We start from the raw sequence: 16,389 nt of genomic DNA, 5'->3' as shown, positions 1-16,389 counted from the left end.
TTAGAGGATTGGGACAAAAGAAATCTGATGAGGTTCATTAAGGACAAGTGCAGAGTCCCGCACTCAGGACGGAAGAATCCCATGCACTGCTACAGACTAGAGACCGAGTGGCTAGGCAGCAGTTCTGCAGAAAAGGACCTAGGGGTTACAGTGGATGAGAAGCTGGATATGAGTTGACAGTGTGCCCTTGTTGCCAAGAAGGCTAACGGCATTTTGGGCTGTATAAGTAGGAGCATTACCAGCAGATCAAGGGACGTAATCATTCACCTCTTTTCGGCATTGGTGAGGCCACATCTGGAGTACTGTGTCCAGTTTTGGGCCCCACACTACAAGAAGGATGTGGAAAAATTGGAAAGAGTCCAGCAGAGGGCAACAAAAATGATCAGGGGGCTGGAGCACAGGACTTATGAGGAGAGGCTGAGGGAACTGGGATCATTTAGTCTGCAGAAGAGAAGAATGAGGGGGGATTTGATAGCTGCTTTCAACTACCTAAGGGGGGGGTTCCAAAGAGGATGGAGCTCAGCTGTTCTCAGTGGTGGTAGATGACAGACCAAGGAGCAATAGTCTCAAGTTGCAGTGGGGGAGGTCTAGGTTGGATATTAAGAAAAACGTTTTCACTAGGAGGGTGATGAAGCACTGGACTTGGTTACCTAAGAAGGTGGTGGAATCTCCATCCTTAGAGGTTTTTAAGGTCAGGCTTTACAAAGCCCTGGCTAGGATGATTTAGTTGGGGATTGGTCCTGCTTTGAGCAGGGGGTTGGACTAGATACCTCCTGAGGTCCCTTCCAACCCTGATATTCTATGATTCTAAGATCATTACAGTGTTCTGTGTGCTGACACCAAACGGCAATACATGTGGGAATAATGGGTTTATGGAGAGTTAAAGGAAGGGTAAAACTAGTTAGAAAGAATTTTATCATTCATTTTTATAGACAACTGTTCAGCAGTAGAAAATGAAAATCTTTTTATCTTTAACAATACAGGAAACTAGTCCTCTGACTGCAGTGATGGATCCTGTTCCTTTTGGGGAACATAGAGAATCCTGTAGCTCACATACTAGATCAGAGGAGCCTCCTTGGTTCTGAAATTGTCAGCCTGGACAGGGATCCGTCACCGCAGCCTGAGAAATGGTTTCTTATGCCAGATGTGTGAGAAACAGGAGACATACAATAGTTCTGTACTTATCACTCCTTGCTTATCAACCGAGTAGTTAGGGCAGGGGTGGAATTGACTGGCTCAGGAGATTGCTAATGGGATATGGAGCCCTTTGCCTCTATAACAGGTTGTCTGTTCTAACCCAGTCAATGGGGACTGAAAATTATTACCAACTGTAGAATGTTCAGTGGTGTATATAAAATATTTGTGGCACTCTTAGTGCAGTCCCATGTTTCAAAAAATCAACCAAAGTGACCCCCATTTCAGAAGTGATCCTAAGGATTTAACGGTTTTGGAGGCTGAATTCTATTATCTTGCAAGGTAGTCACTCCAAAACAGGGTTGAGGGAATATGGACAAGGAGTGAGAGAAGCAGGAAATGTCACTGTTGCAAACAGAAATCTTGGACTCTGAAATCTAGCCCCAGTCAGTCCTAAAAAGATTTAAGGAATTAATCTAAGATGACCTTTCTACAGTTCTGGCAAGAAAGGAAAAAACACCAACAGATGCAGGAACATTATTTGTAACAAGGAGGATGCATCTGAAGAAGTGGTGTTTTACCCATGAAGCTTATGCCCAAATAAATCTGTTAGTCTTTAAGGTGCCACCAGACTCCTTGTTGTTTTTGTGGATACAGACTAACACGGCTACCCCCGATACTGGAACATTATTTGTTTAATTATCACGCGCAGCTGTTCCAGTTAAAAGTCATATCAAACATACTTCTCTAATAAAATAATCACTTCTATGGGCTTAAGAGAGCCCTAATGATTATAAACCTGGTAATACTAACCTGGATGCAAACACAAGAATCAAAGTGGTACAGGACCAACACATGGGGTGGGAAAACACAAACAAGGCAAATTCAGGGATTATCTCAGTCTACGTGATAACCTGGTCAAAATGCTGCTTCCAATCGCATCTTTCCATGGACTGTGTGACAAATGGAGCCTGCTGTGGAAATGCTGCTTTTAAAAAGCATTATTTGTCTTCCTCTGCTTCCTTTCTTCACCATTCTCCCTGGAACTGGCTCCCTCTCAAATTGTTACACTTAGATGAAAATGTTTTTCTCCCAAACAGCATGTCCAGGGGATATTTTCCAATCTTCTTGGAAGTAGCTGTGATGGCTTACAATTAAAAATAAAACAGCTACAGTGTGGTAAAGATAATTAGTATCACTGCTGAGTAATTCACATATTAACAGCTCCTCTTATGACATCAGTCTCCAGGATTGGCATTAACTGGGACTGCAGAGGCAGAATTATAATCATGTGTATTCCATAACATCAGTAAGTAACAAAAACTGTGAAGAATGAGATTTTGAATCCAAACAACAAACAGGAAGGCAATCTCCCACTGATGGATTCCACTTTATTATTCAATGAGGCAAAAGTAGTGACCATCAAGATAGTGAAAACAAATTAACTAAGAATCTATTTCACATTTCCAGCTGATGGGTTTCTTAGCTAATCCACTGCACTGACTTCTTAAATCTAACTTTTCAATTTACAAGTTAGACAAGTTAGGCAACAGTGAAAACTGCTGTTGGTTCCTTTAAATGAACTAACTCACACAAAACATGTCAGCAGACATGTTTTATCACCATTACAGAAATATAATGGTGTTTAAAACCATTTATCCCGCCTAGCGCTGCTTTTACATTGAACATTTTACAATTATTCAAATCATACATCTCAACACAATTGAGGTACGGGTAACTTTGACGGTGACAAAAAAGTCTAAAGTCCAGTAAAAACTTCCTGCACTTTGGTTCAATTCCCAGCCCAGGCTTGTTACCTGGACAGATATGCCTCATATTAATCAACACTTTTGCCACTAGGAAGCAGTACTGCTGCTCCACCCGAGCTCGTAATGGATCAATTTCCTGAAAATGGTTGTCAGCAAAGGGTTTCCCCACCACCACTGCTCAGCCGGAGCTGGAAACAGCTTGGCCATGTCTACAATGGCGAAAATTTACAAATCACCGCTAATTCCAACTAGAGCTGAATGGGAAACAGTTTTCCCATCCTGGGAAAAGTGTGGTGATTCTGAAAATTTTCATGCATTGAAAATTTTAAAAATGGAGGGGGATGGGGTGGGTGTTTGGGTCAACTGAAACATTTAATTTTTGACCTTTAATTTTTTCCAAAACAAATTTTCCTCAAAAAAAGTTTTTGAAATGATAAATTTGTCAAAAACCTATCCTTTCCCAACGAACAGGTTCAGTTTCAACAACTTGGCATTCTCAGCTGAAAAATGTTTTGTCAAAAAAATTCCCAACCAGTTCTAATTACAATGCTGGTGCAGCTGACTTGGTAGGACCCCTAAAATAGATGGGGTAAAGCTGTTTTCATTATAATTATTAAAAACATGATTAAAACCTGGTTTGCAGAATATCAGTCATGCTTTCAGTAATGGTGCAGGCAGGACACATCTGTATTCAACAGAAACATGACAGGCTCTGCAAGCCAAGTTTCAATCACGCTTTCCGTAACTGCACTGGTAAAAGTTTGTCTCGTCTGTGGTAAAAGTTCTGTGTTGGTTCAACCTGCTGCTGTCAGTTTCTTTGGCTATGTCTACACTGCAGTTGGGAGCGTGCCTCCCAGCCAGGATAGATAGACTCATGCTAGCTTGACTCAAGCTAGTGTAAACATAGCAGCACCAGCAGAGGCTTGTGGTAGCCATCCGAGCTAGAATTCATCCGCTCCCTTAGGTCCAAGCTCAGGTGGCTAGCCCAAGCCTCTGCTGGCGCTTCAACATCCATGCAGCTATTTTTAGCACAGGAGCTCAAGCTGAGCTACCAGGAGTCTGTTTACCCAGGCAAGGAGGCATGCTCCCAGGTGCAGTGTAGACATACTCTTTGGAGCTATGGACTCCTAAAGGTGTACCCATACTCGTCAACTAGATAACTTGGATGGTGTCTGACAGATCCTCAAGAATGGGGACAAGGATATAAGAAAATGTATGGAGCCCTGTGCAGATACAAATTTTGTATCTGCATCCGATCTGCAATCCGCAAAAATGGTCCACGCATAGCCACAGGGCTCTAAGAATGTATTCTTAGGACTGTACATAAATTCTGCTGCAATCTTCCCCCTTTGGCTTTCATTGCTGATAGTTTCAAGAATTCTAACAGGATATTATTCCTCAACTGATAGTTTGCATGGAGAATAAAGTCTGACCGTAACTCCTTAAAATTAAGTCATCAACAATTTAACCTTTCAAAAATGATCAAAAAGTCACTGATAGACTATTAAAACTATAAAGTAGAACCAGAGTACTACATTTCTATAATCCCATGCTCCCTTCAATATTTTCCAATTATAGCTTGGGCTTGCTTTCAAAAGCACAGTTGGATAAGCTGCAGTTTTCTCCAGCATTGAAAGCATTGAAATGACCTTCAGGTTCTGGGTAAGGGTGCTGCATTTGCATTCATGATAATAGCAGTATTATTTTTGGCTACCCTGTCTCCCTGCATTCCAAGGACTGCATTAACTATTATTAAAGTGATGAGAGACTGATGCAATAAAACTAAACTAAACTGAGAACAGCCCTCTTTTAATACTTGTGGCATTGGGAACTTAGTGGTAGGGTCTACAGGGATAACAGGTCTATTTGTGTTCACTCCTGAGAATTCTTTCCACATACCACAACAAAAAGATGTTATCCTATTTGAATTTTTAAATGGTTCTTTGCCTGCCTGTAATTGAATGAAGTACAATCTTTACTATTTTAGAAAATCGATTTCCTCTGTCCTTGTATGTTAGATTGTTGCCAAAAGCTGAATCAGAGAGAGAGAGAGAGAGAGAGAGTGTGTGTAAAACAGAGGGATTTAAAAGCTTAAAAGTTGAATAACGGTGAGGAAATTAAAATTCTGAAACCCCCCCCCAGTGTAAATACATCCTGCAAAAGTTCCTGTCCCCTCAAACATTCATTCTGCTTCTACTCAAAACCATTGTCTGAAATATTCACACTGTGCTTTTATGGTTAAAAAGGTAAGAAAGCAAAAAATGTTCAATTCCACTATTTTAACGGAAAATCCTATCAAACAAGTTAGTACTATTACACTAATCCATACATATTCTTTCTAAAGCCCCACAAACTTTAAAAAATAGTAATTTTCAATAAAAATAGACTCAGAGATTACACTCTAAAACATGTATTTACTTGAACACAACAGAAGAAAGACCTTTTTCAACAATACAATATTTCTATCCTTTTGTTTTCAACAAAACCGGAAAAATAAAAGCCAGGAGCAAAGTGGTCATACGGTGCCCTTTGTGTAAGGAAAAGTAGGAAGGACTTCACTGCTACAAGATTCTAGAAGGAGGTTCAGAGATTCAGAGAACCCCCAAACAACTAAGTTGGCACATACTACAAAAAACGTCAGCCAATCAGATCACTTAGCTAGTAGAACATCCCAATGATGCTTCTTCAAAAAGGGATGTAAAAAGAAACAGTAAGTTCCATTGGACTACTTCATGTGGGGGAGACACACACATCACCTCAAGATGTGGGGTGGATGCAAAACATTTTTAAAATTAAATAGATTTTTAAATTTAAAATCAGATGTGACTAGCTCTTTACTTTATCCCATTTATCGTCTTAAATTACTAATGTGGGTGTTTTAGACTTGTTTAGTTTCCTAATTGTTAGTAGAGTTTCAGATTTTACAGAAATTTTTGTCTATTAGGAAATTTCAGATTTAAAGTGCTCAGCCTCTCATTTCTGTTTTTATTTTGTTTAAAGTTTCCTGGGAATTTATTAGTGTTTATAATAAAGATTACAAATGGGTGAAAATTGGTGAAAACAAATTAAACTTCACAGTTTTCTGGGTTAATATTAGGGGATAGGAAGTACAAATAATTAACTATAAATTAACAGTACGTATACAAATACACACACGAGTGTGTATACGTATCTTCCACTACATTATTTTGACAGACTTGCATTTACACTTAGACTACTTCATTATTAACAGCAACACATCCATTTAATGTAGTAGATTGGATTTGCTGAACATAATGAGAATTTTCATATACAGGAGTGATCCAAAGTTCAGGTGAACATTAGTAAACCTAGTAAAATTAGCATTAGCTTTTGTAAAGCCTGGGAATTGTTTTGGGTAAAAAACGAAAATAAAGAGTCTTAGTTATGCTGTAAAAAACAAGTCCAGGGCCTCATTGACTGCCTTACTGAGAGATCAACCCAAACCCAAACACATCATTGATAAATCAATATCCTGTGCTGTATTTGCAACCAATACCATCTGCCAATATACTGAACAAACTGCCACAAGACAGGAAAGCTGAAATGCTTCACCCAGGCTATACTCCTTCATTAGGGTGCGTAGTTGGAACTCAATGGGAGTTGAGCTACTTTTGAAAATCCCATCCTTAGGCGCCTAACTGTAATTTGGTCTATGTGTATAAGAAAGATCACAATAACTTTATTACTGAATTGAAAGTCTAAATAACTTTCATTGCTAGTATTGAAGAAATGTTGTTTTGAAGTGACATTTTATACCACTAAAGTTTTAAACAAAAATACAAGTTCAGCATTTGAAGCTGCAAACATTTATGTGTAAGCTTAACTTCAAGAACATAAGTAGTTCAATTGATTAGTCATGTGAGTAAATTTACATAACTGCTTAAGTTAAATGGATTAAAAACTGGCTGAAAGGTCTCAAAATGTAATTGTAAACAGGGAATTGCTACTGAGTGGGTGTGTTTCTAGTGGGGGTCCCGCAGGTTCAGTTCTTGGCCTATGCCATTTCATATTTTTATCAATGATCAGAAAGAACACAAAATCATTGACAAAGTTTGCAGACGAAAAAAGTTGGGGGAGTGGTAAATAATGAAGAGGACAAGAGCGATCTGGATCACCTGGTAACCTGGGTTCCCACAAACAATATGCATTTTAATATGGGTAAATGTGCATGTATACATCTAGGAACAAAGAACGTAGGCCATACTTCCACAATGGGGACTCTATCCTAGGAAGTGGTGACTCTAAAAAGATTTACAGGAGTACTTGTGGCACCTTAGAGACTAACAAATTTATTAGAGCATAAGCTTTCGTGGACTACAGCCCACTTCTTCGGATGCATATAGAGTGGAACATATATTGAGGAGATATATATACACACATACAGAGAGCATGAACAGGTGGGAGTTGTCTTACCAACTCTGAGAGGCCAATTAATTAAGAGAAAAAAAACTTTTGAAGTGATAATCAAGCTAGCCCAGTACAGACAGTTTGATAAGAAGTGTGAGAATACTTACAAGGGGAAATAGATTCAATGTTTGTAATGGCTCAGCCATTCCCAGTCCTTATTCAAACCGGAGTTGATTGTGTCTAGTTTGCATATCAATTCTAGCTCAGCAGTCTCTCGTTGGAGTCTGTTTTTGAAGTTTTTCTGTTGTAATATAGCCACCCGCAGGTCTGTCACTGAATGACCAGACAGGTTAAAGTGTTCTCCCACTGGCTTTTGAGTATTTTGATTCCTGATGTCAGATCTGTGTCCATTAATTCTTTTGCGTAGAGACTGTCCGGTTTGGCCAATGTACATGGCAGAGGGGCATTGCTGGCACATGATGGCATATATCACATTGGTAGATGTGCAGGTGAACGAGCCCCTGATGGTATGGCTGATGTGATTAGGTCCTATGATGATGTCACTTGAATAGATATATGGACAGAGTTGGCATCGGGGTTTGTTACAAGGATAGGTTCCTGGGTTAGTGGTTTTGTTTAGTGATGTGTGGTTGCTGGTGAGTATTTGCTTTAGGTTGGGGGGTTGTCTGTAAGCGAGGACAGGTCTGTCTCCCAAGATCTGTGAGAGTAAAGGATCATCTTTCAGGATAGGTTGTAGATCTCTGATGATGCGCTGGAGAGGTTTTAGTTGGGGGCTGAAGGTGACAGCTAGTGGTGTTCTGTTATTTTCTTTGTTGGGCCTGTCTTGTAGGAGGTGACTTCTGGGTACTCGTCTGGCTCTGTCAATCTGTTTTTTCACTTCAGCAGGTGGGTATTGTAGTTTTAAGAATGCTTGATAGAGATCTTGTAGGTGCTTGTCTCTATCCGAGGGATTGGAGCAAATGCGGGTATATCTTAGAGCTTTTTAACTCAAAAAAATTAATCGTGATTAATCACACTGTTAAACAATAGAACACCAATTGAAATGTAGAAAACATCCAAAAATATTTAATACATTTTTAAATATATTGATTTCTATTACAACACAGAATACAACGTGTACAGTGCTCACTTTATATTATTTTTTATTATATATATTTGCACTGTAAAAATTATAAACAAACCAATAGTATTTTTCAGTTCACGTCATACAAATACTGTAGTGCAATCTCTTTATCGTGAAAGTGTAATTTACAAATGTAGAATTATGTACAAAGATACATAACTGCACTCAAAAACAAAACAATGTAAAACTTGTAGGCTCTAATGTCCACTCAGTCCTATTACTTGTTCAGCCAATCACTAAGACAAACAAGTTTGTTTTCATTACACTGCTGCTTGCTTCTTATTTACAATGTCACCTGAAAGTGAGAACAGGCATTCACATGGCACTTTTGTAGCCGGCGTTGCAAGGTATTTACATGCCAGATATGCTAAACATTCATATGCCTCTTCATCCTTCGGCCACCATGCTTCCATGTTGATGACGCTCGTTAAAAAAAAAGTGCTAATTAAATTTGTGACTGAACTCCTTGGGAGAGAATTGTATGTCTCTGTTTTACCCTCATTCTGCCATATATTTCAAGTTGTAGCAGTCTCGGAAGATGACCCAGCACATGTTCATTTTAAGAACACTCACTGCAGATTTGACATAACGCGAAGACGGTACCAATGAGAGATTTCTAAAAATAGCTACAGCACTCGACTCAAGGTTTAAGAATCTGAAGTGCTGTCCAAAATCTGAGAGGTTTGGAGCATGCTTTCAGAAGTTTTAAAAGAGCAATACTCAGATGCAGAAACTACAGAACCTGAACCACCAAAAAATAAAATCAACTTTCTGCTGGTGGCATCTGACTCAGACGATGAAAATGAACATGCGTCGGTCCGCTCTGCTTTGGCTTGTTATTGAGCAGAACCTGTCATCAGCATAGACACACATCATCTGGAATGGTGGTTGCAGCATGAAGGGACATACGAGTCTTTAGCGCATCCGGCACGTAAATATCTTGCAATGCCGGATACAACAATGCCATGCGAATACCTGTTCTCACTTTCAGGTTACACTGTAAACAAGAAGCAGGCAGCATTATCTCCTGCAAATAGTAACCAAACTTGTTTGTGTAAGTGATGGGCTGCAGTAGGACTGAGTGGACATGTAGGCTGTACATTGTTTTATTTTTGATGCAGTTATTTTTTGTACAAAATTCTACATTTGTAAGTTCAACTTCCATGATAAAGAGATTGCACTACAGTATTTGTATTAGGTGAATTGAAAAATACTATTTCTTTTGTTTTTTACAGTGAAAATGTGTGATAAAAAATAAAGTGAGCACTGTACATTTTGTATTCTATGTTGTAACTGAAATCAATATATTTGAAAATGTAGAAAACATCCACAAATATTTAAATAAATGGTATTCTATTATTGTTTAACAGCATGATTAATCATGAGAATTTTTTTTATTGCCTTGACAGCCCTAATATAAACAAATAACACAAGTATGAAGGGACAAAATTAGAAAGGCCAAGGCACAAAACAAGATCAAACTAGCTAGAGACATAAAGGGTAACAAGAAAACATTCTACAAATACAACAGAAGCAAGAAGACGACCAAGGACAGGGTAGGCCTGTTACTCAATGAGTGCAGAAAAACAGTAACAAAGTGTGGAAATGGTAGAGGTGCTTAATGATTTCTTTGTTTTGGTTTTCACCAAGGTGGTTGGTGGTGATTGGACGTCTAACATAGTGAATGCCACTGAAAAGGAGGTAGGATCAGAGACTAAAATAGGAAAAGAACAAGTTAAAAATTATTTAGACAAGTTAGATGTCACCAGGGCCTGTGAAATGCATCCTAGAATACTCAAGGAGCTGCCTGAGGAGATATCTGAGCCATTAGCGATTATCTTTGAAAAATCATGGAGGATGGGAAAGATTCCAGAAGACTGGAAAAGGGCAAATAAAGTGACAATCTATAAAAAGGGAAATAAGGACAACCCAGGCAATTACCAACCAGTAAGCTTAACTTTAGTACCCGGAAAGATAATGGAGCAAATAATCAAGCAATTAATTTGCAAACATCTAGAAGATAAAAAGGTGATAAGTAACAGTCGGCATGGATCTGTCAAGAACAAATCGTGTCAAACCAACCTGATAGGTTTCTTTGACAGGTTAACAACCATTGTGGATGGGGGGAAGCAGTAGATGTGGTATATCTCGACTTTAGTAAAGCTTTAGATACTGTATCGCATGATCTACTCATAAACGAACTAGGGAAATGCAACCTAGATGGAGCCACTGTAAGGGGGGTGCATAACTGGTTGAAAAACCATTCCCAGAGAACGGTTATCAGTGGTTCACAGTCATGCTGGAAGGGCATAACGAGTGGGGTCCCGTAAGGATCAGTTCTGGGTCCAGTTGTGTTCAATATCTTCATCAATGATTTAGATAATGGCATAGAGAGCACACTTATAAAGTATGCGGATCATACCAAGCTGAGAGGAGTTGCAAGCGCTTTGGAGGATAGGATTATAATTCAAAATGATCTGGACAAACTGGAAAAATGGTCTGAAGTAAACAGGATGAAATTCAATAAGGACAAATGCAAAGTTCTCCACTTAGGAAGGAACAATCAGTTGCACACATACAAAATGGGAAATGACTGCCTAGGAAGGGAGTACTGAGGAAAGGGATCTGGGGGTCATAGTGGATCACAAGCTAAATATGAGTCAACAGTGTAACACTATTGCAAAAAAAGTGAACATCATTCTGGGATGTATTAGCAGGAGTGTTGTAAGCAAGACACGAGAAGTAATTCTTCCACTCTGCTCCGTGCTGATTAGGCCTCAACTGGAGTCTCGTGTCCAGTTCTGGGCACCACATTTCAAGAAAGATGTGGACAAACTGGAGAAAGTCCAGAGAAGAGCAACAAAAATGATTAAAGGTCTAGAAAGCATGACCTGAGGGAAGATTGAAAAAAATGGGTTTGTTTAGTCTGGAGAAGAGAAGACTGAGAAGGGACATGACAACAGTTTTCAAGTACTTAAAAAGTTGTAACAAGGAAGAGGGTGAAAAATTGTTCTCCTTAACTTCTGAGGATAGGACAAGAAGTAATGGGCTTAAATTGCAGTGATGGAGGTTTAGGTTGGACATTAGAGAAAAACTTCCTGTAGGAAGCACTGGAATAAATTGCCTAGGGAGGTTGTGGAATCTCCAGCATTGGAGATTTTTAACAGGTTAGACAAACACCTGTCAGGGATGGTCTAGATAATAGTCCTACCATGAGTGCAGGGGACTGGACTAGATGACCTCTCAAGGTCCCTTCCAGTCCTATGATTCTATGATCCACCCAACAACATAACCAGCACAAACACCACCAAACATCACGCTGAAGCCTAAAATGTCTGTTGAGTCAGTGTGAAGCAATTGTAACAGCTACAAGCATGGTTGAGAGCTCTTTGTTTAGAATATCACCAGGTTCAATCATCACTGGGATTCACAGTCTGTTACTCTCCAATTTTTAAGTTCTCAGTCATTTTCAGCTGTTTTAAATTTTTACACATTACTTTCCAAATTACACCTGTGCAACAGCATAGGCTTTCAGATACTAGTTTTAAATATTCTGGTTTTTGTCTACAGCCATTTCATAACATTTAAATAAGATACCCTATCAAATGTAGCATTTAAAAACAGCATAATTTACTTCATTACAAATGTTAATCTCAATTTGCAATAGCACAAACTTTCAAGTTAGTTTTACAAATCTTCAACCTGACTTAAATCAATAATTTGAAATTGCCTTGATTTAAGTGTCTTCACCCTGGAAAGAGACTTCCAATCAGACCAAAATCAGCTACACTTAATCCAGCCTGGGTTCATCTCCCAGGTCTTAGGTGGTCAGAGGTGTCCCCTAAAGTGAAGGGTTCCTTGTTAGCTTGGGTATTAAGAAAGCAGTGGCCCAAAACACGAATGTTGATACTTGAAACATAACAAGGATAGGATGTGACCATTCCTTCAAACAAACTAAATCCTAAAGTTTTCATTTCTTGGTCAAAATCCTTGCTAAAAATAGCCTATATACTGACACTATGATCTAGCCTCCCTGGTTTCAGTGGTTGCTGAATAGTGTTTTAAACATGAATCCTTTGCACCAGAAGGAAGGCTTGAACATGGAGACTGCAATTTACCATCAGGGCTCTTACAACACTAAGCAAAAGAATTACTATACTACTTCACAATACATCACAAAGGAATTTAGAGAATAGTTTGTTACCCAGTGCCTGTGAGCTTTAGTGGAAAGCAACCTTCAATGACATGCCTTCTGTTTGGGCTGCTGCTTTGAACTCCACCTGATATATTACAGAAGATAAAATATCTACTCCGAACTCCATCTCCCTAAAGCAACAAACGATCAGATAAGGCTGCTCAGAATTGAAATCTTTTCTCCTCATCCTTAGCATCGGAAAACTTCACTTCAGCCACAAGAAAATTAGTTTGTGGCATTTCTATTCCCAGCCTAGCTTTTGACTTTCTGTAGATTTCTCTCCTCCTCTATCAACCACTCATTCTGTTTACCTTGCGAACGTGACATGAGAAGAGCACATTCATGTACTTGTCCTTTCTCTTCAACTCATTGGCAATAAGGATGAAAGAGCCTGTGGTCTGAGGGTTATCTGGTTTCTGGAAGAGCAAACAAAGACAAAGACAGACACATAATTTTTCTTAATTACCAAATAGAGCAATCATACTTTGTCAACCTAGGCCTGATGGAATGGCAAGCTCACCAAGAAGTCTGTAATACATTCCCTTATCAGGAGACTTTATCAGTCATTTAGGGGGAGGGATAGCTCAGTGGTTTGAGCATTGGCCTGCTAAACCCAGGCTTTAGCAATCCTCCAATCCTTGAGGGGGACACTTAGGGATCTGGGGCAAAATCAGTACTTGGTCCTGCTAGTGAAGGCAGGGGGCTGGACTCGATGATGTCTCAGGGTCCCTTCCAGTTCTGTGAAATACGTATATCTCCATATATTATTCCTTGCAGTACAGAAACACAGCATCCTGAGTTTTACATGGTTTTCTAAAGGACCTTTTAGAAACAAAGGGCTTAAGGAGAAAAGGAAGGCTCTAATAAGCTGGAGCTACCTTTGAGGAAGACGCATAAGGAGATTTCCACTACGCTCTCAGACGCAGACAGTTTAGCATTTTTTCCGCCTAGTCCTTCCATTTATGCTAACTACTTTAATTTTAGTCTCATGTTGCATTTTCCATCCTATCTCTGGCCACTGGAAGAGTCAACTGATGATATTAATTGGTATCTTGATTAACAGTGGTCTCAAGAATAATGAGAATTAGGTTTGGTATTTACAAAATTATAGTTCTTAGCATAGTAAACATTGGAACCTTTTTGAAATGACTTACAGATTACTTCTTAATGGAGGAGTTGGAATGCATTTAATTTTTGGAACACACACAGTTTTCAGACTCTCCTCTCCAGATTCCCTTAGGCCTCACCAGGGAAACTCTTCCCTATTCAGCTGCACTGAATAGACTAAAGACTGAACATTTCTATCACAGCACTCACCGTTGCAATATAGTTACCCTCCCAGGCTCTTTGTAGCCCAATATCTGCTCTGTGACCCTTCAACAATTCCATGGCAGCAACCTTAGCCCTGAGCTGAGGCAGATCTTCTGGAGGGATGCTCTTGATGAGCACGTTTGCTCTCCACCTAAAAAAAGAAAATAGAAATCAACTCCAAAGTTTATCTGTGCCCCACAGCAAGACCAGACTAATCTGGAGCCTTACCTGATTTACATTGGGAGGGTCAGCGGTAAACAGACTTTTCTAGCTGCCATTATTCAACTGAAGTCATTTTTCAAGCAACACGCTTAAAGTGACTTTGTAAGAGATGGCATCACAATATTGGAGACAATAAACATTGTCTCCAATTCCACAATAAAATGTTTTCCTACCTGCTAATCCTGTAAACATGCCCTGGCATCCAAGAATCATGCTGCGCTGTTAGCATATCACCAGTAATAAAGGTTCTGCAAGCCAAATTCTTGGCTCAGCTATCCCATTTCCCTTTAATGACAGCCCTTAATTGAATCCAGGTATCCCTAATTCCCCACGTAGGTATCCCTAATTGACTTGAGGTAACCCTGTCTCAGTTTATACATACTCCCTGGTGCGTATTTTATGAGATGAGGGCAGCTTTGTCGCCTGCCTCTCAGGCTTACCTCGAACAGGTCCTGCAGAATGATGTTCCCCACCCACCCCCCACCCTCTGGATCTTTTCATCAGGCCCCTGTCCCGTGAGCCTCCCCGGCTGCCCCACCCATATATACCTTGGGTGACCTGCAGCCAGTTTGCTTTCGAACTGTGCCACAGGCATATCTGTACATGCTCGTGCTCCATACTCTCCATTTCCTCACCCTCGTGTCCCGCACTGACACTGACATTAAATGGCGGGACCTAATGCCACCTGCTGAGGTGGAAGTTCCTCTCTCCACTCACGTATCCGGGCAGAGTTCCTCTGGGCAGCGTCCACTGGCTCCCTTGGCACCTTCGAGGAGCAGTGGGTGCTGTCCAGGATTCTCTGCTCGCTGTCCCCTTCAGGCTCCCTATTTTTGACCCTGTGACCCACACACCCATCCTTGTTAGTTTTTCAGCTGCCCCCCTTAATTATTTGAGTCCCGGGCTCAGTGGATCCTCCCCATAGGCTGGGGGAGGGTCCTTTGGCCGTGGGCAGGCTTGTACCTGCCCACCTCCCAGAACCCAATATGAGGACCCTTTTACAGCCGTCCAGTCTGACTTTGTCACAATAGGTCTTCTACAGAATAAACGTACATCTACTATATGAAAAATATATTCACATAAGAATCAATGGCCATTGTTAATTCTTATGTTTTAGTTTATGACCAATGATGTCTCTCATTTAGAATGAAATAAAGGGTTTTCCTTGCACCTGTGATAAATTGCCTGCAGTGCTTCTTCGAAACGGCGCAGCACTTTTGGAGGGCTGGGCCACTTCACATGCTTTCCATAATCCCTCATGGACCTCACGTTATGGAAGCGCCGGGTGACCTCACGGATGTAGGACTTCACCTTGTAGCGGCGGTAGTACTTAATTATTGTGAGGGCAGCCCTTGTCCTCTTATACCGAAAGCGGGCTAGTGTGCCCCTCCAGACCTAGAGGAGGAGAAGAGTTGAGATTTTTAACAATACGAAGCTGTGAAATCATTTACCTTCTAATTTACTTTCACGTTCTGTTCCTATCCAAGTTCTGCAGCTTTTGTGCAGAAGGAAAAAAGAAAGTTAGTGATGCAGTTTTGGGGGATTCGCTTTTCTGTAAAACTTAAATTGGGTCCAAAATCCTGTTATACGGATGCTAATCCCAGAACTGCTTCCATTCCTATGTATTTAGGGAGCAGAATTTTAGCGCAGTATCAGCTAGAAATGAATAAAATAAATTCAGCAAACGAGTAATTGATTTCAACCATCACCCTTCTATGGAATTAAGCAAATCTTTGGCTCAAGTTACATCCTCAAACACTTCATCCCTCGTGTACTACTGTGCCACCTCCCTGCATTACAGGACTGGAGGAAAGGGAAAGGAAGAATGACAGGACAATAAGTATGGTGACCTCTGCTCAGCCAGATTCATCAGCACTCCCAGGATTCCCTGCTACATATATATCCTAGAGTGCACCACAAAACTCTGACAAGAAGCAGAAAATCTTGTATGCTCTCAGACTTCCTTTCAGATACCCCATGCAAATAAAAAGGTAAGCCCCAGAGTGCCTGCTTTCAAGAAGAGAGAAGATGGGTGAGGTAATATTTTTTAGTGGATCAACTTCTTTTGGTGAAAGAGACAAGCTCTGTGTAGCTTGAAAGCTTCTCTCTCTCACTAACAGCAGTTGGTCCAATAAAATATATTACCTCCTCCCCTTGTTGCTCTAATATCCTGGGACCAACATGGCTGCAACAACATTGTTTTCAAGTAGTCTTCCCACAGCAAATGTTGACCTGTCTGCAGTTCTGCC

The 16,389-nt window shown here is 40.2% G+C and overlaps 1 protein-coding gene across 2 annotated transcripts in view; it reads right to left on the bottom strand.

Moving 5' to 3' along the window:
• MYO1D (myosin ID) overlaps positions 1–16,389 on the bottom strand; it is a 373,562-nt gene that overhangs the window by 141,490 nt on the left and 215,683 nt on the right. For both annotated transcript variants that reach the window (XM_054014216.1, XM_054014217.1), the window contains exons 17-19: positions 15,312–15,535; positions 13,928–14,072; positions 12,922–13,026 (exon numbers count right to left, since the gene is read on the bottom strand). In XM_054014216.1, coding sequence (XP_053870191.1) covers positions 12,922–13,026; positions 13,928–14,072; positions 15,312–15,535 — 474 coding nt within the window. The remainder of the gene's footprint in view (positions 1–12,921; positions 13,027–13,927; positions 14,073–15,311; positions 15,536–16,389) is intronic.

The sequence above is a fragment of the Malaclemys terrapin genome, chromosome 25 (assembly GCF_027887155.1).
Source record: "Malaclemys terrapin pileata isolate rMalTer1 chromosome 25, rMalTer1.hap1, whole genome shotgun sequence".
Taxonomy (NCBI): Eukaryota; Metazoa; Chordata; order Testudines; family Emydidae; genus Malaclemys; species Malaclemys terrapin.
The sequence above is the reverse complement of the archived record's forward strand: the minus strand, read 5'-3'. Positions and strand labels throughout refer to the sequence as shown.